This window comes from Canis lupus, chromosome 11 (genome assembly GCF_011100685.1).
Source record: "Canis lupus familiaris isolate Mischka breed German Shepherd chromosome 11, alternate assembly UU_Cfam_GSD_1.0, whole genome shotgun sequence".
Lineage (NCBI taxonomy): Eukaryota > Metazoa > Chordata > Mammalia > Carnivora > Canidae > Canis > Canis lupus.
The window spans coordinates 27,560,924-27,584,807 of NC_049232.1; the positions used below are offsets into that span (position 1 = coordinate 27,560,924).

General features: G+C 40.9%; 1 protein-coding gene across 1 annotated transcript in view; it reads right to left on the bottom strand.

The window, feature by feature from the left end:
• Nucleotides 1–1,708: 1,708 nt before the first annotated feature.
• Nucleotides 1,709–23,884, bottom strand: part of GLDC (glycine decarboxylase) — a 92,314-nt gene continuing 70,138 nt past the window's right edge. Inside the window, exons 18-25 of the mRNA XM_038552327.1 lie at nt 22,883–23,032; nt 21,458–21,570; nt 19,798–19,939; nt 16,689–16,800; nt 9,980–10,075; nt 5,874–6,046; nt 4,125–4,205; nt 1,709–2,397 (exon numbers count right to left, since the gene is read on the bottom strand). Of these exons, the coding sequence (XP_038408255.1) occupies nt 2,254–2,397; nt 4,125–4,205; nt 5,874–6,046; nt 9,980–10,075; nt 16,689–16,800; nt 19,798–19,939; nt 21,458–21,570; nt 22,883–23,032 (1,011 nt within the window). The 3' untranslated portion in view covers nt 1,709–2,253. The remainder of the gene's footprint in view (nt 2,398–4,124; nt 4,206–5,873; nt 6,047–9,979; nt 10,076–16,688; nt 16,801–19,797; nt 19,940–21,457; nt 21,571–22,882; nt 23,033–23,884) is intronic.

Genomic DNA, 23,884 nt, shown 5'->3' on the forward strand with positions numbered 1-23,884 from the left:
TATTCCCATTTATTGCTGTTGAGCAATACAATGTGGAAGACCCTGGCTCAGCCATGGAAATCCAATGATGAGTGAGATATAGTGCCTGCTCTCAAGCAACTCAGCCTAGTGAGAAAAAAGCCAAGTAAAGGGAGTAATTACTAATTGTGCTAAGGGTAAAGGAAAACAAGCTGAGTGCCAAAATAATAGCATATTTCACAGATGTGTGGAAGACCTCCTTGAGGAAATGCTAAAACGAAGAACAAACAGGAGCCAGTAAAGCAAAGGTAGCAGTGGAGAGTACTCCACATGGAGGACATCACATGGGCAAAGACCCAGAGGTGGGAAACATGGGCACAAACATCAGGTGAACATATGATTGATGTAACAGTGAAGTACAATTTGAATATTTGATGACCTGCATTTGCCTCTGACATACTTTACGGTCTGATAAAAAGAAAAGCCTGATGGCTAGTCTGTGTTGAGACCCTGGTTTCCACCTCAGGAAGGGCAGAGTCACCAGCTATATAGAGACTATGGGAGTGTAATAACCTGTTTTGACCAGCTGTCACTGGAGTTGTGCAACCTGGGTTCAAATTCAAGCTCTCCCTCTAATCAGCTGTGTGACCTTAGGCATCTCCATACCCTCCTGTGTAAAAGTGGACAGTTGTGAGGTTCCAATGAGATAATACACCTTAAACACTTAGAATAGTACCTGACCCCCAAGAAGAACTCAATAAATATTAACTAATTATAATGTAAAAAAGAAACCATGGATCCCATCACTTCTCTAATGCTTAGTTAGGATGAAATTGTTCTACATGCATTTTAAGTGTGAGAATAAGTGGACCACTTGCAGAATATTCAATACAGCACTAAGACCTTTCTCCAGATGACTATCAGTTGATTGATTGAGCAGCCATGCAAAGAACCAAGTAATCGAATCATACAAGTGCTCACAATCAGGGAACAAATCTGAAGCATTTGCTATTTCTAGGGAAAAGTTATTTTGTGGCAGGCATGCTAGTTGACTACCTGACACCCATTTTCCCCCTTTTTACTTATCTAACTCCTGATTTTCTTTGGGGCACTAACATACCCAGGTAAAAGACCTTATACTACCTAGAACTGGCAATGTAAAACAATTGACCAGATAAAAGCAAGCAGAAATTACTGAGTGGAATCTGTGGAAACTCCTTTCAAAAGAAGTCAACATGGATGGAATCTGCCTTTTGGGGCAGCCCAGGTGGCTCAGTGGTTTAGCGCCACCTCCAGCCCAGGGCCTGATCCTGGAGACCTGGGATCCAGTCCCAGGTCAGGCTGCCTGCATGGAGCCTGCTTCTCCCTCTGCCTGTGTCTCTGCCTCTCTCTCTTTCTCTCTCTCTGTGTCTCTCATGAATAAATAAATAAATCTTTTAAAAAAAAAAATCTGCCTTTTGTCTCTTGTTTTTCTCCCTTCTATCTAGAATGGTTATGTGTTGTCAATATGCAGCAGCCATCTTAAGATCATGAGGGTGAAGACTATACAAAGGGAGGCAGAACAGGAAGACTGAAGGAACATTAGACTGTGACTTATTATCTCTGGACTTAGTGTATAATAAGAAAAACTGCTAGACAAAACTGATAATGTGAAAATGGCTATTGGGTTGGATATTCTCATTGCCCTTCGAATACCTCTGAACCTAGGGCATATGGAAATAAGATTGAAAAATGGACCAAGAAGACATTCTTCAAATTGAACTGCTTTTATTAGAATACTAATAATTGCAAATAAAAGAAAAAACACAAGGGGAAAAGAAAAACACTCAGAAATGCTATTACAGATTAGGCAAATTAGAGAAAAATTTTCTTCAGTGTATATAAAATGTAAACATTTGCCCTGGGATTCCTCACAGATGGCACAGTCCACAAGGACTTATTTGGAACAAGAATCTGTCTGTCGGAGTCTACAGTATAACCTTTATTATGTCTCTGAACTTCCTAAACTTCTTAGCACACCCAAAATTTTCTATGCAAAAAACTAAATGGCTCCCAATCAAGGCAACTTGAACATCAACTGCTACATATGGAAGCAGGCACTGAGGCAAATCAGTCTTCCAACAATGAGTTTCCACTCACTATGCTAATGGTATTTACAATTACCTTGACAGAGATTACAAAAATATACACAGTATATAAAACCCAATTTGAGTCTGGGATGGAAAATTATATAGTTATCATCAAATGCTCCAGAGAAAGACATCAAGTCAGTCACTTGAACTTAGGGGGACAGAACTAAGAAGAGGCCCTCTTCTGTTCAGAAAATGGGGACTCATAAACTTCCATGGGTGGGCAGGTGCAAACCAGGTGTTGATCTCCATAGATGTCATCAATCCGGGCAATGGTTGGCCAGAATTTGTTCTCTGGTTTCACAAAGGGCTGCAAGGGACAAAAGATGGAAATGCTCTGGGGTATTCTGAAACATTTCTCTTGGGGAAAGAGGAGCTTGCAGTGATGTCCCCACAGCCTAGTAAGTTCCAAAAAGTATAATGTAAAACCCACACTCCTATTTTTATTGCAGCATTATTTATAGTAGCTAAAATAGGGAACCAACCCAAGTGTCCATCAATAAATGAAGTGATAAAGATGTTGTGTATGTATATATATACACACACGTATGTACATACACGTGTACACACACACAGGAATATTACTCAGCCATGGAAAAAAAATGAGATCTTGCTCTTTACAACATGGATGGACCTAGAGAGTATTGTGGTAAGTGAAATACATCAGAGAATACCATATGATTTCACTTACATATGGTATCTAAAAATTAGAAAAAGAAGCAGACCCATAAATACAGAGAACTGATAGTTGTCAGGAGGGGTGTGGGGGATGGGGAAAATGGGTGAAGGGGAGTGGGAGGTACACATTTCTAGGTATGGAATGAGTAAGCCAGGAGGATAAAGGGTACAACACAGGAAATATAGTCAATATTATTATAGTAGCACTTTTTGTGGTGACAGATGGTAGCTACACTTGTGGTAAGCATAGCAGAATGTATCGAGTTGTCAAGTCACCATAGGGTACACCTGCAACTAATATAACATTGTGTGTCAACCATATTCCAATACAAAAAAATAAAAAATGGGACGCCTGGGTGGCTCAGCGGTTTAGCACCTGCCTTTGGCCCAGGGTGTGATCCTGGAGTCCTGGGATCGAGTCCCACATCGGGCTTCCTGCATGGAGCCTTCTTCTCCCTCTGCCTGTGTCTCTGCCCCCCCCCCTCGTGAATAAATAAATCTTTTTTAAAAAAAGAAAAGCTAAAAGCCACCCCTTTATTATTGTCCCCCAAAATCCGACTTTTGACCCTTGGCTCCACTCTGCCAAACAGACTAACGGGCACTTTTTTTTTTAAATGTAAGAATCAGAAAGGAAAGAAAGACTCTGGTGCATTTGGGGCAATTTCCCTGTTGGATGACAGAAATTTGACGAGGACTCTAAATTGGTCTTCCTCTACTTGTACCCAGCTGATTCTCAAGCTTGTGGCTGACACTCTGACCTCAGAGCTCTGAAAGTCAATTCCTATGTTCTGCATCACGTGTCATGACCCAATTAAGAAGGTATCCAACAGGGACGCCTGGGTGGCTCCGCAGTTGGGCGCCCGCCTTCGGCCCACAGCATGATCCCAGAGTCCCGGGATCAAGTCCCACAACGGGCGCCCTGCATGGAGCCTGCTTCTCCCTCGGCCTGGGTCTCTGCCTCTCTCTGTGTGTGTCTCTCATGACTAAATCAATAAATCTTTAAAACAGAAAAAGAAATAAAAAAGAAAGTATCCCACAGAGGGGCACCTTGGTCACACAGGTAAGCATCCAACTCTTCACTTCAGCTCAGGTGATGATCTCGGGGTCAGGAGACTGAGCCCCGTGCTGGGCTCCTCAATTAGTACGGAGTCTGCTTGTCCCTCTGGCTCTGCTCCTCCCCCGACTCACATACTCTCTCACACTCACTCAAATAAAATCTTTTTTTTTGTTTAAAAAGGTGTCCCACATAAAGTTACTGTAATGAGGCTGCAAGGATAGGGGCCCCGTCAGGTAGGTGATGGCCCTTCGTACGCACGTGAACACGAGAGCCGCCGGCACGTTCGGGTTCAGAGAACTTACGAGTGGGAATGCAGCCACCTCTCTGGAGTAAGGCCGATCCCAACGGGAGGATGTGACGCAGGTCAGGGAATGTGGAGACATCTGAGACAGACACACAAATGGAAAGGGATGAGAGTAGAGCACTGCCTATTCCTGTGCTTTGTTTCAACCTATGAGCTGATGGAAGCCCAGGGACAGAGGGCCACTGCTTTGTTTTATTTCAATTCGAGGGAGAAAGTGATTGTGATATGAAACGTTTTATTGTGAAATACTTAAAATATCAGAAAGTCACAGTAATATATTTGCACATCTACCACCCAACCAAGATAAATCAACATTTTGTCATATTTGCTTAACCTTTTAAAATAAACATTGCAGAGAAGCGCCTGGACGGCTCAGTTAAATGTCTAACTCTTGGTTTTGGCTCAGGTCATGATCTCAGGGCCCTGGGATTGAGTCCTGTGTCGTCCTCACTTAGCGAGGAGTTGGCTTGAGATTCTCCCTCTGCCCTGCCCCCACTGTGCTCACCCTCTCCCTCACAATAAATAAATCTTTAAAAAAAAAATAAAACAAACATTGCAGTCACAGTTGAAGCTGCCAATATATCCCCCCCATCCCATCTTTACCCTACTCCCCAGTGATACCCAGTATCTTGAATTTGGTGTTCACCATGCTTATTGTGTTTTTATACTATTATTGTATATATGCATAGACAGATTATAGCATAACTGGCACATTTTAGAATCTTATCATCATCCTCTGTTATTCTCCACTTGCTTTTGTAACTCAGTATTATCTTCTTTAGATATCTATTGCCATTTTTAAAAAAATAGCCTAAATCTTTAAAGAATCAGCAGTATCCACAGAAAAGAGAAATAATAATAAACAAGATGCCTTCTCCTGCTAGCCATTGGCCCCTGTACTCCACCCTCCACTGGGCACTTTGGAACTTGCCTGAGTTTCCCCCAGCATTTCAGACTTGTTCTCTGGCTTGGCCATAATAATATAACCAGTCACAGTATATTCAATTCATGATTCCCTCAGCTTAATAATGTCTGGACCTAACAAGAGACTTACAGCTCACAAGCAGGTATATAACAAACATGTTTTGGATTTTCTCCAAAATAAGCCATAACGTTGCAAAAAGCCAAGTACCAATTAGTTGTTCTAAGAGATAACTGCTCCAATACAAGAGCTTGTGTTTATCCAGACTCTGTGAGGTAAATAGTCCACGAGAGTGCATCAAACAGATATAGAATAAGACTTCCTCAGCTAGATAGAGTTCTTCAGCCTCTGCTCCCTCCTTTGGCAGTGAGTTGGTACATGTGGGAGGTATACCTCCCATAATGACAAAACAATTACACAGGAGCCCTGGGTGGCACAGTCAGTTAAGCATCTGCCGTCAGCTCAGGTCATGATCGCAGGGTCCTAGGATAGAACCCCACATTGTACTCCCTGCTAAGTGGGGAGCCTGCTCCCCCACCCTGCTCCTACTCTCTTTCTCTGTCAAATAAAATCTTTTTAAAAAGAACTACATAAACAAAATTAAAACATGTAGCAAAACATCCACATTATACTTGAGTAACTGCTACTATGATGTTCAAGAAGATTTAAATTTGCAAGTAATGAATTTATCTTTTCAGAAGAATGGTCTTATTCTAGGCAAGAATAATATCATTTTCTGATAGGAGTTCAGGGGGTTCCTGGCACACTGTTCATATCCAATCTTCTCTGTGGGACATTCTGGATAAAGTACCAGTGCCTACGCACCTTCAGTGGATTGACCCTGGGGTCAATGCGGCCCTCCTCGATGTCTGCGATTTCCTGACGAATGCTGATCATGGCGTCACAGAATCTATCCAGCTCTGCCTTGTCTTCTGACTCAGTGGGTTCAACCATGAGAGTCCCTGCCACGGGCCAGGACATGGTAGGGGCATGAAATCCTGCAAAGGAGAGAGGGGAACTTGTGTCACTAAATTTGACCTCCCTGATTTGGAAGAAGAAACCCTCCCACTTCATAATTTATCCTAAGGAAATCACTGGATAAATGTGATCATATATGCAAATTATACATATATGGATTTTATATGCGTGGATTCATTTCAGTACTGTTTATGCAAGAAAAAAACTTGGGAAATAAACTAACATCAAACAATGGAGAATCAGTTTAGGAAGTTTTACAGGGTAACTATACAATAGATCTGTGGCCATTCAAAAATATCTAAATTTATATTTGCTAAATTGGGTAAACATTAAAAAATATTAAGTGAAAAAAGCAAACTATATAATGACATCCCATTTTTATAAAAAAAAATTGACAAAGTGTTTATGCACATATATCTTAAGAGGGAAGACACATTGAAGAATAAATGCTAAAATTTTAACTTGGGTTATAACCAAAATATGAGAATGGGATTTTTATTTCACTTTAATTTTGTTTTAGAATCTCTCTATAATGCTTATTATTTGCAATTAAGAGAAATTAAATAATAGTCTATCAAAAGTTAAATAATGAGATAGCAACCATAAGCCTAAAGTAAGTTACTATCCCCATTTTACAGAGGAAACTGAGGCTTGGCTAGTACATGGAAAAAGTCTTTGTCTTTATACTGATTACAGGCTGAAGATATTTGTTTCCAAAAGTTTTCATATGTAAGATGAATCAACAAGACACATGCTCAAGAGAGATTTTCTGGACAAAAGCCATAAACGAACCTTTCACATTTTTTTACCCTTTTAATGTGAAACTGTAAGATGACGAAGAGCCCCAAAGTTGATATATCTGTTAGCTAAGTTTAAATGATTCCCAAATTCTAATCTGTGTAAATCACATGGGGTGCTTTAGGGTCACGCCTGCATGCTAAGGGATTGTCTCCTAAACATGTTATAATTTCAAATAGTAAGTTGAAAGAATAAACACCCATATTACCTCTCACCTAGATTCTACAATGATGCTGTTTGATTAATCACATATCTACTCGTCCATCCATATGATTTTTGATGCATTTCAGTCATCAGTACACTTCTCCCTTAAATACTTTAGCATGCATATCATTAAGTAGAATCTCATTATCTGTTCACATGTATTTGTGATAAAATTCACATACAGTAAAATGCACAAATCTTAAACTTATCATTTAGTAAGTTTTGACCAATACATATTAACTATGTCACTCAAACCAGAAAGGGATTTAAAAAAAAAAAAAAGCTAATCTCATTACCCATTAAGTCCAACCTCAATTTCATGTGAGCAAATTCAGCCCAACATATTCTGCTATAGTGGTTCGCATATCTGAAACCATCAGAATTGTCTTGGGAAGAAAGATTCTTGAATCTTCACCCTGATTCAGGAAGTCCAAAGTAAGGCTCAGAAACCTAGGAGTCTTAAAAACTCCCCAGGTGACTCTAATCACTTGCTAAGTTTGTAAACCTCTGCCCTAAAGCAGTGTGCCCCACATTTGGCTGTTAAGACTCATCCATTGGATGCTTGTTAATTATACAGGTTACTAAGGCTTCTCCCCTGGAAACTGATTCAGTAGGTGTGATTAAGAATCTGTGTTGTCATTCTCAATTGCTGTTTATTTATTTCTTTACTTAGCCATTCATTCATTCTCTCACATTTTTAAAAAAAGTTTTATTTAAGTAATTTCTACATCCAACGTGTAGCTCAAACTCTTGACCCTGAGCTTGAACTCTTGACTCTAATATCAAAAGTCACATGTTCCTCGGATAGCCAGCCAGGTAACCCATTCTCTCACTATAAGTTCTGAGGTACTTACTAAGTGCTAGGCACCTGTACAATTCTAGACTTAAGGCAAGTGTGGCAATCACTCCATCAAACATCAAAATCATGTCAAGGTTGGAGATAGACCAAGACTTGGAAATACTGAGTCATAACTTCAATTACAACTCCCTCCTCACCCACCTTCTCCCTCCCTTGCAAATGCTGCTGCTGCCATCAGATGTGAGGCAGACAACACATCTCAGAAGTGAAGCTATAGCCTGCCTGAATCTGCCATCATTCAGCCATTAGCCAGGAGGCTGAGTTTACAGAAACAACCAAGAGATTTTGAAGGGATAATTGCTAATTTCATCAATGAAAACTTTTTCTGGGTTTCCCATTTTTTTATCAGTATAATTCTGCATAATCAGACCTTGCATTAAGGAGACGAATGAGTCACACATGTGGAATTCCCATTGTGATACAGTAGTAAAACTATTAAATTATTGAAGCTTTCACTTTCCTTATTAAAGTTATCCAAATTATTAAAATTCAGATAGAATTCCACCCATTGAAAGACAAAGTTCTCCCTACCTTAGTCCTTCTGATAATTGAAGGGCCTTTGATATTACTGATAATGTCACTAAAACATGGATTTCAATAAGGACTGAGCTGAATGAATATCCACGAATCCAGGAAGGGTCCTGCATCTTTCTAAATTCTCCCAGGAAAATTACACGGTCTTTATGAAACCAACATGTGCCTATTCCTACATCTACAGCTGAAACAGCCATGCCATGTCTGAGGTGATTATAAAACTCAAATGCCTTTCGTCTCTAACACTTCTCCAAGGCTACCTGCTCTACTTCTTTCACCATTATATCAACTCATTTCTTCAAAGAACAGGAGTAAGAATATACCAGAAACATAGGCAAGACAATGAAAACAAAAACCCACAAACCCAAATAATCCAATTAAAAGTAGGCAGAAGACATGAACAGACATTTCTCTAAAAAAGAAATCCAGGTGGCCAACAGACGTATGAAAAGATGCTTAACATCACTCATCATCAGGGAAATGCAAATCAAAACTACAAGATATCACTCATACCCCATCACAATGGCTAAACTCAAAAACACAGGAAACAACAAGTGTTGGCAAGAATGTGCATAAGAAGGAGCCCTCTTGCACTGATGGTGGGAATGCAAACTGGTGCAACCACTCTGAAAGACAGTATGGAGGTTAAAGTTAAAAATAGAGCTACCCTACAATCCAGTAATTGTACTATTAGGGGTTTTACCCAAAGGACACAATACTACTGATTCAAAGGGATACATGTGCCTCAGTGTTTACAGCAGCATGGTTGACAATAGCCAAATAATGGCAAAAGCCCACATGTCCACCAACTTATGGATGGATAAAGATGTTGTATGTGGAATATTTGTCCACCATAAAAAAATAAAATAAAGTCTTGCCATTTGCAACAATATGGATGGAGCTAGAGAGTATAATGGTAAGCAAAATAGAGGAAAGAATATCTGATTTCAACCATATGTGGAATTTAAGAAACAAATGAACTAAGAGTGGGGAAGGAGGAGAAGCAAACCCAGAAACAGACTTCAGAGAACAAACTGATGGTTACCAGAGGGGAGGTGGGTGTCGGATGCATGAAATAGGTGCTAGGAATCAAAAAGTACACTTATCATGATGAGTTCTGAGTAATGGATGGAACTATTTAATCAGTATATTGCACACCTGAAACTAACAAATACTGTATGTTAACTGTAATGGAATTAAAATTAAGAACTTAATGAAAAATGTAGGAAAAAAAGAAAAACACAGGAGACAGCAATCATTTTCTTTGGGATTTTTAAATCTGTAAATTACAAAGACTTCTTGGATGGCGATGGATTCAAGATGTATGATTTAATAACTTTCTAAAGGGATTACCAATGCAGTCACAGGGCAAGTTCTTTTCTTTTGAAGGTCGTGTAGAACCCTGGGCTCATCATTTAGCCTATGGATCAGTTTACTATGGTGGCTGCACATTTGGTTTGTGCCTTGAGGAAGTGGCCCATAGCCAGAATGGGCAGCTGCATGAATGTCAACAACCTGGGTTGCCCTAAAAAGGAGTTGCTCCCACAAGGTCACTCACCATAATCCTGAAGCCTCTTGGCCACATCCACAGCTTCAATATTTGCGGACTTTTTAAAGGGTCTTGTATCCAAAATAAATTCATGAGCCACGTAACCTGGAAAATTGTTTCAGCTCAAGATTAGCATCAGCTTGTTTTACCCATGCAAATGAACACATATCAGTGATTACTTGGCAAATTTATAGTTGGCAACAAAGATGTCATCTACTTTATTAATAATTATAAAATGTAAAAATAATTGTAAAAATAAAAATGTTTTTAAGATGTCATGCCAATGTGTCCAACCCTTAGTGCTGAGAGGCTGATGGGAGATGGGACTTTACTGCCAATACAATGCTCGAACATTTGCCTAGAGATTCCTGGGGATAAAATTATTTCTACTCTGAGGTTATAAAATCTCCTTCCAACACTTCCAACATGTCATCACAGGCCTGACCTTTTTATTACAAATTATTTCTAGAGCTAAAGATCCATTGATACCATTTTTAGTAACTCTGCCCCCTGAATCAAATAACTTTCTTCTGCATGTATGTAAATATATAGAAAACATATATCTCTAAGGCACCTACATAACTGGATGTGATTCTTCAAAAGGGCTTTTGAGGTTTTGGTTTCAGGCTTCAAACTGAGAATTAGATAGAAATGGAGGCTGTCAAACACCACACCACAAAATGGAAGAAGCTGATGAAGCCAAAGTCTCTGGGAGTCAGTTCACTTTACTCTAGTTGGTAAACTGATTGCCTGTCTAGGCCCATGCAGCTATCTCCCCAGCATGAGCTATTTAACCACCCACCCATCAGCAGAAATAAACCATCAACTGAGTCAGCATTTTCATAAATAGAACAACATTTCTGCAGGCCTTCCAAATTACATGGCCCACACAACTGATGAATTTCCTTCTAGGAAAATATCTGCTCATGAGACAATAATGTACTCCTTTTTTTTTAAAAAGATTTTATTTATTTATTCATGAGAGACACAGAGAGAGAGAGGCAGAGACATAGGCAGAGGGAGAAGGAGGCTCCATGCACCGGGAGCCCGACGTGGGACTCGATCCCGGGTCTCCAGGATCGCGCCCTGGGCCAAAGGCAGTCGCCAAACCGCTGCGCCACCCAGGGATCCCCTAATGTACTCCTTCTTAACCCACTTTCCTAATTCTCAGCAAACACTGAAACTACTTACAGATACGTGGAGCAGATATAATCCTCAGGCCTGAGAAGAATAGCTCCAGTCAATAAGAGCCCAAGACCATCTATGACTCTTCTGCTCTTATGTTGCAATGAATAGATAAGAAAGGACTTGTTTTGTTAGAAAATAAAAGCATGAGAACCTGAAGCTTTAAATATACTGTCACTGAATATTTTTAAAATATTCTTTCTAACAATGATGGGATAAACTTGTAAGGAGTGGGATTCAAAAGTATAAAGTTGTATTCACAGCTAAGTCAAGTCAGAGGGGAAAGGTACCTAAAAGGAATGACCACTTGGAATATGGGCGTTGGGGGCGGCACTGCGGGGTGGGAATGGTGAGATCACTTAAATCTAGGAATCCTACATACCCAATTATCCTTACCCCATTTTGGAAGCCCAGCCACAACCTTTGACCTTTCTTCTCTGAGCATCCACCCCACCACTGTGATGGTGACGTAAGACAGAAGGCTAATGAAGCTCACTGCTCTGAACGATGCTCAGTGGGCATGTAGGAGGGGCAGAGGAGAGGGACCCATGACAGAGCAAAGGAGTCACTCTTGCTGGTAGGCAGAGGGCAGTCTTCCAGGAGAAGTTCAGTCACGCGGAACCCAGTTGGCACTGCTAACACAGAGCCAGCGTCTGCAACCCCCCTCCCCCGCCCGAGCCAGGCGGTTTGGGAAGAGCTCCATTTTCAAAATGAGGTGCAGATGTTCTTTTCTAAATCCATATCCTAATGTGTTCAAATGAAAATGGTGGAATTTCAGCATATTTCTGTCTTTCTGTACTTGAGCCTTCAAAGGGGTGAAATCGACACTTGGTGGCTGTTACAGGCCAGATCCTAAGATGTTCATCTTTGTATTTTTTAAGGAGAAAAGATACACAAACCTTCTATTGCTATATGGTGAGTCAAGACAATCTGAAGTCGAAATTATAAACTGATCAGCACAAGTGTTAATTTCCTACGAGTAGGTGTTCCTGCTGGACCTAACATGACTATAGCTGAAAGTCTGAAAAGACACCAAGTCAAAGGAACAAGGAAGGGAGGGGTGGCATGATGGCAAAGCAAAATAAAAGAGGCTTGGCTCTAAGCTTGGAACATCTTCCCTCCTGCTCCACATCCTTAGAGTAACTGACTGCCTAGAGATAAATGGAACTCCCTGGCAATTACTCTACAAAGCTTAGGTAGGCAATCAGTACTTAGTCAAGCTTTTCAGTTGCAATCCAGGAACCATAACTGATAGAACAAAACTGAATGTTTCCCCAGTAATGAGGTCAGGTGGGGGGCCCTCTGGCCTCAGGAAGGTCGCATCCTGGTTGAAGATGTGAAGGCCCAGCCCCCGAGGCCCATGTCTGACCATAAAGGCCACTGGGAAACCAATTGAGGAACTGGAATTTCCAGGCAACACTAGGTCTGTCTAAGGCCCAAAACTGATAGGCACTTAGGAAATTAAAATTTAAATAAAATATCAGGGTACTAACAAAGTTGCTTACTCCACTGACAGGAACTCCACTTAGATCAAACAGTGAGCTTGGCCTCCCACAAAAGTAAGCATCTGTGAATCTTTTTAATTCATCATCTTAAAAAAAAAATCCTCTACTGGATGTCTTTCAATAAATAAGAGTTTGTCATTAAAACAAAAAGGTACAATCTTACCTGAGGTAATTCCTTTCTGTCCTCATCCTAAATCCTACTGCTTTTTCCCCATCCCAATTCTTGCCTGCTACTTCCTTGTTTCACAAAACCATAAGTCTCAGTACTTTAGCTGGTATTTTCAAATCTCTCAAAGAAATGGTTCATAAAGGGAAGCCTCGAGTTCATTAAAATTATTTCCTCATAGTCATTTATAATTCCAAAGTCTTATATAGAGCTAGTAAATATGATTAAGATGAATAATCATCTTTTAATATTGTCATTAGACATTTCAGAATACAATGTGTTTATTAAGAACATTTCTATTTGGGGCCAATAAGGAGGTATAGTGCTAATACTTCATTAGGCCCTAGAACACTCAGCTTCAAATTATATAATGAATATGTTTACCAGACCAAATATGAGACAGTTTTTTATTTCATGAACTTTGGGATGGAGTAATAAAGTCTGTAATACCAATATATCTCTGCATGAGATTAGAAATACAATTCATTATTTGATCCTGGGATAAAATGTCAAAACAAATGGAAATTGCATCTATCATTTTGTGCTGCAAATCCCCTAGGACTGAGAGAGTCTCTGCTTAAAGCAGTCACTCAAATGCTAAGTACACGGTAGGCACCTGAGAAAGGCTTGCTTGTTCACTTTCCTTTCTGCTGGACTGCCACCAAACCCCTGTGGTCCAGATCACACGCATTTTTGCTTTAAAAAACTAAATTTTGCATTGCACAACTTTGTGAATACACTAAAAATCAGCGAATCATACATTTAAAGAGGGTGATTTGTATGGTATATGAATTGTCTCAAAGTTTTCAAATGAAGTAAATCTCAAATACCATTAAAAAAAAGGGAAAAGAAACATGAACCTTGTCAATTAAAGCAAAAAGATCATTTTTCAGCCAGCAGAATGGCAAAGACATTTGTTTTGGGTTGGTATTATTTTTTAGACTTGCATTGGGTGTTCACTAGCCCCTGGTGTGATGGTCACTTCATATCCTATTAGCGTGAAATACATTGGTGAGTCTCTGTGGGGACAAACAGGCCACACAGACCAAGAACTTAAATGTATTCACACAGATACAGATAATTTCTGTTCTACAGCTTTAACCTCAGGAAATAATCAGAAATGTTTTTTAAACATCTATATAGGAGCTATTTGTTGCAACAGTGTTATAAATGCAAAGCAAACAACTAGGGGGGAAACATTATAGAATTACCTAAATCCTGGTATAATCCATACAATACAATCAATGTACCTACTTTCCAAAGACATTTAATGATATAGGCATATAATCACAATAAGATAAAGTTAAAAAAACAGGATACAAACTGCGTTTGTAATATGATCTCAATGGTCTAAAAGTAAGATAAGGGGAGCCCCCGTGGCTCAGTGGTTTGGTGCCGCCTTTGGTCCAAGGTGTGATCCTGGGGTCCCAGGACAGAGTCCCGCATCAAGGTCCCTGCATGGAGCCTGCCTCTCCCTCTGCCTGTGTCTTTACCTCTCTCTCTGTCTCTGCGTCTCTCATAAATAAATAAATAAATAAATAAATAAATAAATAAATAAATAAAATTTTAAAGATTAAAAAATAGAAGATAAGAAATACAGCAAAATAGTAGTAGTGGTTATGTCTGCTGGATGCAACCCTGAATCATTTACATTTCCTTCCTCGTGGTTTTTATTTTCCAAATTTTCCATGTTGAGCATATAGACATTACTTATATAACCAGACAAAACAAGTACTTAAACTAATCCTGAAGGCCGATACAGAAGCAGGACACATTTCACAGGGTAAGAGCTATATTTGAATGAATGAATTAGTTGTTCTTGTAGATTCTTTAATACCCACTTCAGAAGTATTTTATTGTGTTGCTTAGAGACATATTGCGCACAACTTTCTTTCCTAATCTCTGGGGAGCATTCCTAACCAGAGCTTCTGGTTATTGAGCGCTTTTCTATTTTCAAACTCCAGAACCACGCCTTTGGATACACGTGTTTAAGACCAGACTTTAAATTAAAGATCACAGAGGTAGAGGTGTTCTCCGCCTGAGCTGGAGAAACAAAGAGCCAAAGAGAAGCCGTCTTCCTGCGGCCCCTGCTGCTTACCGCCTGCTGCCTCTCTGCCCCCATCCCCACGTCCCCATCTGCCCCTGTGCCCCAGTCCTGCGCCCACAGCAAGCCTGCTGCGTGTCTGCCCGGCTCTTACAGACACCCCCTGCCATCACCTCCAGGATGACTGTTCTCCCATCTATTATTCCCTCTATTTTAGCTTCACTCTCCCTCTTCAAAGTCTGTTCTCTGGCAGTTCAAAATCATGTTCTTATTTCAAAACAAAACTGCATCCTCCTGGAGCAGCTCCCACCTATGTGTCTCCCTGCCTTCACTACCAAACTCCACCAAACCATAAACGCCTCTCCTGTCTTGTCCCCACCCTCAGTCCACTTCTCAGCTCATTCCCAATTTGCATCTATCTTACCATTTTTACCCTGATTCTTTCAAAGGTGACCAAAGTGTTCTTAATTGTTAAAACCAAAGTTCTTTTTAGGACTATCGTAAGATCAGTCTGTCTCCCCCTTTTGTGTAACACCCCACACATTTATGGTGGACCAAGCCTGACCAACAGGTAGAGGTGCTGGAGAACAGAAGCAGGCACAGTCTCCACTGGCAGGAGTTCCAGGTCTGATGGACAGAGCCAGATAATAAACGGACTGGGAGAAATCCTCAGAAGAGGAGGGAGCCAACAAGAGGGAGTAATTCTCTCTGCCAGGAAAAGGAGGCTTCCGGGAAGAGGAAAGGCCTGTAGAACAGCAACTGACAGGACACACAGGGGCTTTACTATGGAGGGGCACTGTGACAAATGCTGCAGGGGCTGTAAAGCTGCCTCAAGCATGGGGCCCTCCCTCACCAGGTACCCCTTTTCTGCTCATGCCTTTCAATACAGCTATCTGCTGGAGGGGTTGTGCTCTAGCTTCTCCAAACTCTTTTCTTAGGTTTCACCATTTCTAAGAGTCTGCTCTTAGATTCTGCGCCCCTAGCCAAATGTCTGCGAGTCTGTCTGGCTCCAACCACTCCCATCACTTCCAGGGTGACTGTGTTCCCCCTTCTATTATTCCTACTATTATACCTCTATTATAAGCATAAGGGAATGACATAGAATTTCTCTTCACACTCAAATAATCAGTAACTGAGTCCTACTGATTCTACTTCTAGCAGATGTTCATCCCCTGCCATTTCCTTAATGACTAACATTTTCTTAATCCTGTCATTCCCCTGCTCAAGAAAACCTTTTGTGGCTGTCATCTGGTTCAAGGGTAAAGTTGAGAGCCTTCCAAGATCTTTAAGGCCCTAAGCTGCCTCTCCAGCTTAGTTCTTCATGTGCTTTCCCTCCTCCTATCCCATCCATCAACCACCCAAAGCCTCCACCACGACAATCCTGGCTTGCTCCAGTATCTCTATTTACTGGGGTCTGCCCCTCTGTCTTCCATGCTCATCATGAATGGCTCCTCCCAGAAGGATCTCCCAATTATTCTGTCCTTCTGCCCATTCTGAATTACTCCACTCTTCTGGAGGCATTTGCATAGCACTTTGTGAGGTAATGAGCCTGCAATATTTATGTATATGTCTCCCAGTGGTGTGGCTCCTTGTTGACCTGGGCTGTGTGTATTGCACAGCCTTCCAAATAGTGATACTCCTAAACTGTTCACTAAATGGAGGTTATATCTTTAAAAAAAAAAAAAAAAAAAATCAATGCTTTTCTGTAGCATATGCTAAGAAACAGAAGTTTCCTACCCACTGCAGAAAACCACATCTACTAGGTCAAACTTGGCCCCAAAACACCCAAGGTGATGGTAAACTAAGGATGATACTTGCCTCTTGCACCGCGGAAAAGGACTCTGTAGTGTTTTTCTAATCGCTTGGCCATGTAGTTGGCATTTAATATAGCAATTTCTGTGGCCTGTTTAAGGCCCTTGCCTCCCATCATCTGCCACAGAGAGAAAAAGAGCCATCAACCATAGAACAGGTAAACCCAGTGGACAGACCCCAAGTAATCCCACCCATAAAGGGAATCAGCCCACCATCACTGTGGATTATAGATGGGTATAAAATCCCAACAAGGAGGTTTGCCAGTCTTCTCTAAGCCTGAAATAAATTTTGGTTTTCTCCTCTGAACTTAACTTTATATTTCTTATAAAAATAATGAAGTAGTAACAAAGTAACAACAAGGAACAAAGTAACAAAGCTTAAAATAGGGCAAAATTGGCTGCTGACTATTATCTAAAGAGGAAAAAGAATCTTAGATTCTGTTTCGGGGGAAGATTTTGTTTGTTTACGATGAATTTGAGATGTCTTGATAATTGCCAGGAATCTCCAGGGATCTTGATCAAAATCCCCACTAAATCAATTTTGTATAATTTGTCTTCTGGTTGTCCATAGTTAGGGTTATTTATATGTTTAACAACTGCCAGGTTTAATGTTGCGCTTTTCTGGTAGTTTCTAAATCCCTGTGTTTATATAGAGTAAACATTATCACCAACAAGGAGCTTAAAATCAGGATTGCACCTATTTTTACTGCCTACTACTTTCCTCCCAGAATACTTTATGTATGATGGAAGCTGGGTATGTATTAATAACTAGTATAAAACAAGTGAGAAAGCACCAAATAAAACAGGGACACCAAAGTACAAAGTAAGGAGAGGACATATCTTGCCAAGCTAGACAAAGAAGGGTTCCCAGAGTAAGAGTTAGAACTTGAGTGGAAATCTAAAAATGGGGGCACCTGGGTGGCTCAGTTGGTTGAGCGTCTGCCTTCGGCTCAGGTCATGATCCAAAGGTCCTGGGATGGAGCCCCACATCAGGCTCCCTGCTCAGCGGGGAGTCTGCTTCTCCCTCTCCCTCTGCCTCTGCCTGCTGTTCCCCCTGCTCATACTCGCTCTCTCTCAAAGAAATAAAATCTTTTAAAAAAAAATCGAAAAATGGGTAGAATTTGAAAGGCAAAAGAAAAGGGAAGGTGCTCCAGGTGACATGAATGGCAAAAACCCAGCTGTACAAGAGCAGTCCAGGGATTACTGTACAGGCTGGTGGGCTGTGTGACCTTGTGCAAGCCTTGAACCTCTGCTATTAAGAACTTGGAATGGGTTCAGCCAGCCAGTGGCTCTTAACTCATGCATCAGAGTCACTTGGAAAGTTTGATGGCCCAAGCCCTACCCCTCATATGCTGAGTGATTCTCTCTGGGATAGGGCCTAGGCATGTGCACTTTGGGAAGAATCCCTTAAGGATTCTGTGTAGGCTACTAAGACTGAGCAGTAAAGGCAAAAAAGGAAACCAGAAGATAATTTGAGCTCTTAGGGGAAATCTTGCAGCCCTCTAGGGAGTGTCCAAGATGGACTGCAGCAGGGAAAAAAGGTAATTCTAGAGCCCAAGTGACCAGTAACAACAGCCTGAAATAAAGAGAGGGGTCAAGGTCAGAGGGGTAGTTTAAAACCTATTTCATTTCTTTTTTTAGATTTCATTTATTTATTAGAGAGAGAATGAACATGAGAAGTGGGGGAGGGTCAGAGGGAGAAGTAGACTCCCTGCTGAACAGGGAGCCAGATGCAGGGCTTGATCCTGGGACTCTACGATCATGACCTAAACTGAAGGCAAATACTTAACTGACTGAGCCACCCAGGCTCCCTAACTGAGGTTCCGTCTGGTATTCCTGGTATATGGCCAAACCAGCTTTGGGGCATTTATTTTCTGTATGTGGGAAATAATCTCTAACCCAAATACATCCATAACAAATAATCCAAGTTTATACAATCTAAGGACCGAAAGGAACCTGGGAATAAGATTCTAACTGCAAAGAAGCAGACCTTGATTATGATAGTTTTTGTTGTTACTATTTGTAAAACAACTCAAGTATTGTTTTAGGTTTTAGTCTCTGAGGTACAGAATTGTTGTTCCAGCCTCCCAGAAAGTTTTCATTAAGAATCATAAATGCCACACTGTTTAAAAATAACAGCCAGCCCCAGAGAACCATCCAGCATGATTTGCATAGCTGAGTTGTGGAGTCTTGTTTCAGCAGAAGCCACGTTCTTTTAAGGAGGGAAGCCAGTTTGGGAAAGCTGCCCTAATTAGCTGCTGAACAAGTGTTCCTATCCAATGCACGGTCTTGTCAGCCCAGGAGGTAGGCAGGCCAGTTTGAACAAGAGCTGTATTGAAGAAACTCTGGCCCTGGAGTTTTTTGGAGAAACACAAAGAAACGAAAGCCGTTCTCTAACAAAGTGTAATTACCCTGGAGAGTTACAGTTCCACAGGCTCTAAAGGGCAAAGAGCTTTGGGAAACTACCACATAAGCAAAATTTCTGCTACTTTTTAATCTTATCCTCCAGGTTCCTACAAAATATAAAACAAAGTGAGATTTATTTCCTAAAATTTATCCCAGAATCTCAACCAAGTGTAATAATTAGTATGTGTTTTTCACCTACAAGAAGCTATCCAAATCCTACAGGAAACTAAATGACATACCCAGAACATCCATATGACTCATGGAAAAATATATCTGGCATCTCAGTTTCTGTGATGTTAAACCCACTATGAGAACGCAAAGGAAATAGCATCATGAAGAAGAGATGAAATAAAGTTAACTGATCTCTTTAAGATTTCTTCCACCTAAGTCAACAATCTTCACTGAACCACATCTCAGATCCTGGATTTCTTCTTTTTTTTTTAAGATTTTATTTTATTTGTTTTTTATTTGAGAGAGTAAGGGGAAAGAGGCAGGGACAGCCAGAGAGAGAATGTGTAGCAGACTCTGAGTTGAGCAGAGAGTCTGATGTGGGGATCAATCTCAGACCCTGAGATCAAGAGTCAGATGCTTAACTGACTGAGCCACCAAGGCACCCCTGGATATCTTCATTTTTAAGGAGAAAGTATGCAGTCTTAGTTCCCACCCACATATCACATCCCTTGCCCACCTAATGTAGTCACAGGCCTTACCTTAATGTAGGCCCATGAAATGGGCAAGATGGAACTGGAGCCCCATGGGGCTGCACTGACAGTACCCACAGGCCGGTCATCCTCACTTGGCTTTACCGAAACGATGGGATGATTGGGCAGGAAAGGGGCAAGATGCTTCTTCCTGTTATTTTTAAACACAAATTCAGAAGATATAAAAAAGATCCAGACCAACCAAACAGGCAAGGGCTAAGTCCTCCCAGAAAGCTCTATTCCTAGTAGAAGAACTCAAAGGATTGACACTTGCTAAGAAATATATGTTCAGGAAGTATTCCTTCCCTCCTCCTCTTCACCAGCCATCAGTGTCCCAGTGGCTCACCCTAGAACTATGGCAGAGGATTTGGCAGAGATAGGGAGCAATGAAATACCTTGCACTGCATGGACTCACCAAGATATAGAGACCTCCCAGCCCCACACCCCCACATTCCTTCCCAAGACAACTAACGGATAGACAATGCTGGTAAGAAGGAGGCCCATGGGCCTATATATATCAAAGGCCAGCATGTGAACATCACTCACCCACCTCCCCCACAGCTGAGGTACTGAGGCGCCCCTACTTGCTATAAATAATAATCAAAAAGAAAAGCGAAAAAAAAAGCAAGAGGGCCAGCCTCCCAGGATCCTGAAGACTGGACCCCTTTGATTCATTTTTGGAAAACTGAAGAAACTTAAGAAATGGCTGTTCAGCATCGTTTTCAGAAGATGATTCAACTTCACAGTGTAAAAAGTTATCAGCAGCTACAAAATATTCCTTTAGTGTTATTCTGACCTCATCCAATTATTTCTAGTAATGAGGTTTGTTTCCTCCTTATCTCAGATGTAATAAAAATCCAGGCTGCAAAATGTTCAACATTTTGCATCCAATTCCTTCCTTCCTTCCTTCCTTCCTTCCTTCCTTCCTTCCTTCCTTCCTTCCTTCCTTCCTTCCTTCCTTCCTAACAGTTAAAGTTCTATTCTCTTAGCAATTTCAAGTATACAATACAGTATTATCAACTAGAATCACCATGTTAGACTTCTTATAGCTTAAAGTTTGTACCCTTTACCAACTTCACCCTACCCACGTCCCTGTTCCCCAGTCCTTGGCAAGCACTTTTCTCCTATGAATTCGTTTTGTTGGTCATAGATAATTCACTTTCAATGTAACCATCAGCTGATTTCTTTTTTAGAAAGAAAGAAAGAAAGAAAGAAAGAAAGAAAGAAAGAAAGAAAGAAAGAAAGAAAGAAAGAAAGAGGAGAGAAAAAAGAAAAAAGAGAAGAGAAGAAAAGAAAAAAAGAAAAGGGCTGCTTGGCAATCTAAGTTCAAGTCTAAGAGGTCCCTGTAGGTGCGAATAATCCAGTTCAGATCCATAATGCTCCAGAAAAAAAACCCTATTCATTGCTCTGTTAACAAAACTGCACTAGTCATGCCCGACTAGGAGCTTAGTGTGGCCAGTCAAGCACTGTGGTTAGTAAAATCTACTTATGCTCTTCTTTGGACATTCCCTGAATCACCCTCACTGCTTCTCTCCCAGCCCCCACTGGCATACTAGATTGAAGGTGTCCGTGACACTTGAAGATCTTGATGGGAGGAACAGCGATTTTGGGGTCATTCTTTCATCCTCAGTCTCTAAAACCTTCCTGAAACAAGCAGCCCAGAACTCACACGCCGATGGGCCCCATGCCAGGACCGCCTCCTCCGTGGGGAATGCAGAAGGTCTTGTGAAGATTTAGGTGTGAGACATCAGACCCAAAATCTCCAGGACGACAGATTCCCACCTACCACGAAGGGAAAGAGCCAAAATCAAAAGTCAAGAGCTTGAAAGGGTGCTCTAGAAAGGCGGCCATGCTGTTTGCTGCCGTCTCTTCCCTCAGAGAAAAGGCATTCAGAGTTCTTCACAGAAATGTTCTCAATTCTGGCCAAGTTCTGCAGTCAAAACCTTGCGTCCCATAGGCAGCCTGGTTTATGGTTTCTATGGAAACAGCAACTGACCATTTAGCCTAATTTAGTTTTTAAAATACAGATTTGAATATATCGTCAATTCCTAATTTTCCACCACAAGAGGGAGGAGAGGAAGCACACTGAGCGAAAGAAAGGGAAGTACCTCCTTGCTGCAAAAACACATTACTTTTACCCCAGCAATGGTACCACCCGTTGCATGGTTAGCTTTGAGTATCATGCACTTTGGGTAGCTGAGAGGATGCTGAGCCAAGGAAAAGGAAGGAAGGCTGATAGTTTTCCTGAGGCCAACTTAATACCAGCCACAACATTCAACAGGCATTCCTGCCACTTTGGGATTAGGGCTAATTTTCAACATGGTCAAAGATGAAGAGTGCATTAATGCTATTGAAGCAATAAACAATCTCTGAACCACACTTAAAAAGGGAATCAGACAGAAATAAAGAAGAAAGAATTTGAAATGGTAAAGTAAAACCAACCAAACAAACAAAAACAACCCACAATCATAACCACAACAATGACCAATAAGTCAGGAAAAGTCTGAAAGATGATGACCTCTTCTACTCCAATAGCCCCTACGGCATTCGCTCAGTGGTGTACATTACACAGAACCTTCTCCCTCTCTCCCCTCTCTCTTCTCTGTCTCTATCTCTTACACACACACACATATACACATATATACACACACATAATCAGGATTCGCCCTTGAAGGACTGAACTATTCAGCCACTATACACTTAGCAAGTCGAAGCCAGATTAATGGCTTATCCATTGTCATGCCATGTTGTGGGGGACCAAAATCCAGTGACCAGAACTTGGGTGGGAGTCAGTTGGGTAACTTTCCTACTGATAGCACCTTGAGAAAGATCATAATCTCTGACAAACTGAGGACATTCAGTTCTCATTCCCTGCTTCCTGTCAATCTCTTTACTTACTCCCCCAACCGCTCCATCACTTCCGTCAAATCTAATCTCAGTGAAATTGCCGTACTTTGCTTGAAATTGGCAACAAAAAAAGTCAACCACCAGTTTGAATTCAGTTATCATGTTTAAGACACTGTCTAGAAGTCAGAGGAAAAAATCTTTTTTTGATTTAACCATTGTTTCAGGAAGTCCCTCTTGCATTGCCCACCTGTGCATTCATATTTGCCCCATCTAGATAGACTTGTCCCCCATTTTGGTGGATCAGGTCACACACGTCACCAATGTTCTCTTCAAACACTCCATTGGTGGATGGATATGTAATCATGATTGCTGCCAGGTTCTCCTTGTGTTTATCCACCTGTAAGATAAGAAAAGAGCAGAGGGAGACAAAGGAGGAAATGTATCTTTATTGGCAAACCCCTTTGTTTTTCTTTAAAGGATTGGGAAAGATGAAGTCTTGGTCTTTTCATTTCTGGAATTATCTCAAGATATGATGACAATAAAGATTAACCGCCATTACTCCTTTCTTAAGTCATTCCAAGAAATAACAAAATCCCATTCAGGCTAAGTCTTCATGATCAAGATCTAAAAGACTATTAGGAAGATTTTGGAGTATTTTAGATGCAACTCCCCAAGGTTTTCCTTTGGTTTTAGTCAAATCAATAATTATTTTATTTATTTATTTTTTCACTAATTATTTTAGATCTTTTTGGTTCCAGATATGTCTGTTCTCACAGTTAATCTCTCTGCTCATCTTGCCATACCCACCCCTATTCCATTTCCCTCTCATTCTGTTGAAATTAGAATTCCCATAAAGGAGTGTTCTGCTCTGGTAAAAAGAAATCTTCCTTACGTTTCCTTTTCACAGAAAGCAAACATATAAGAGGCACGTTCCTGTTTTTCTGGCCAGTGAGTCAGAGCATACTCATGTGGAAGCGGAAAAAAAAAAAACATTTTTTAAAGGTCATATCCTATATTGGGGAAACTTAGCAATTACAACTACTGTCCCAGAATATCTATTAGTAAAACCTTCATGGGGCTCTGGAAGGGTGGGGATGGATGAGAGAGATGAGCAGTGCTGTGGGTTTTCACCTTCCTTTACATGAAGGTAGTTACATGAAGTCCTTGGACTCCATGCCTAGTAATCCCAACAAAAATCACATTGCTATTCAACCGATTTCCTTCCCTCTTAAGATGCAGCCTCCAGTCC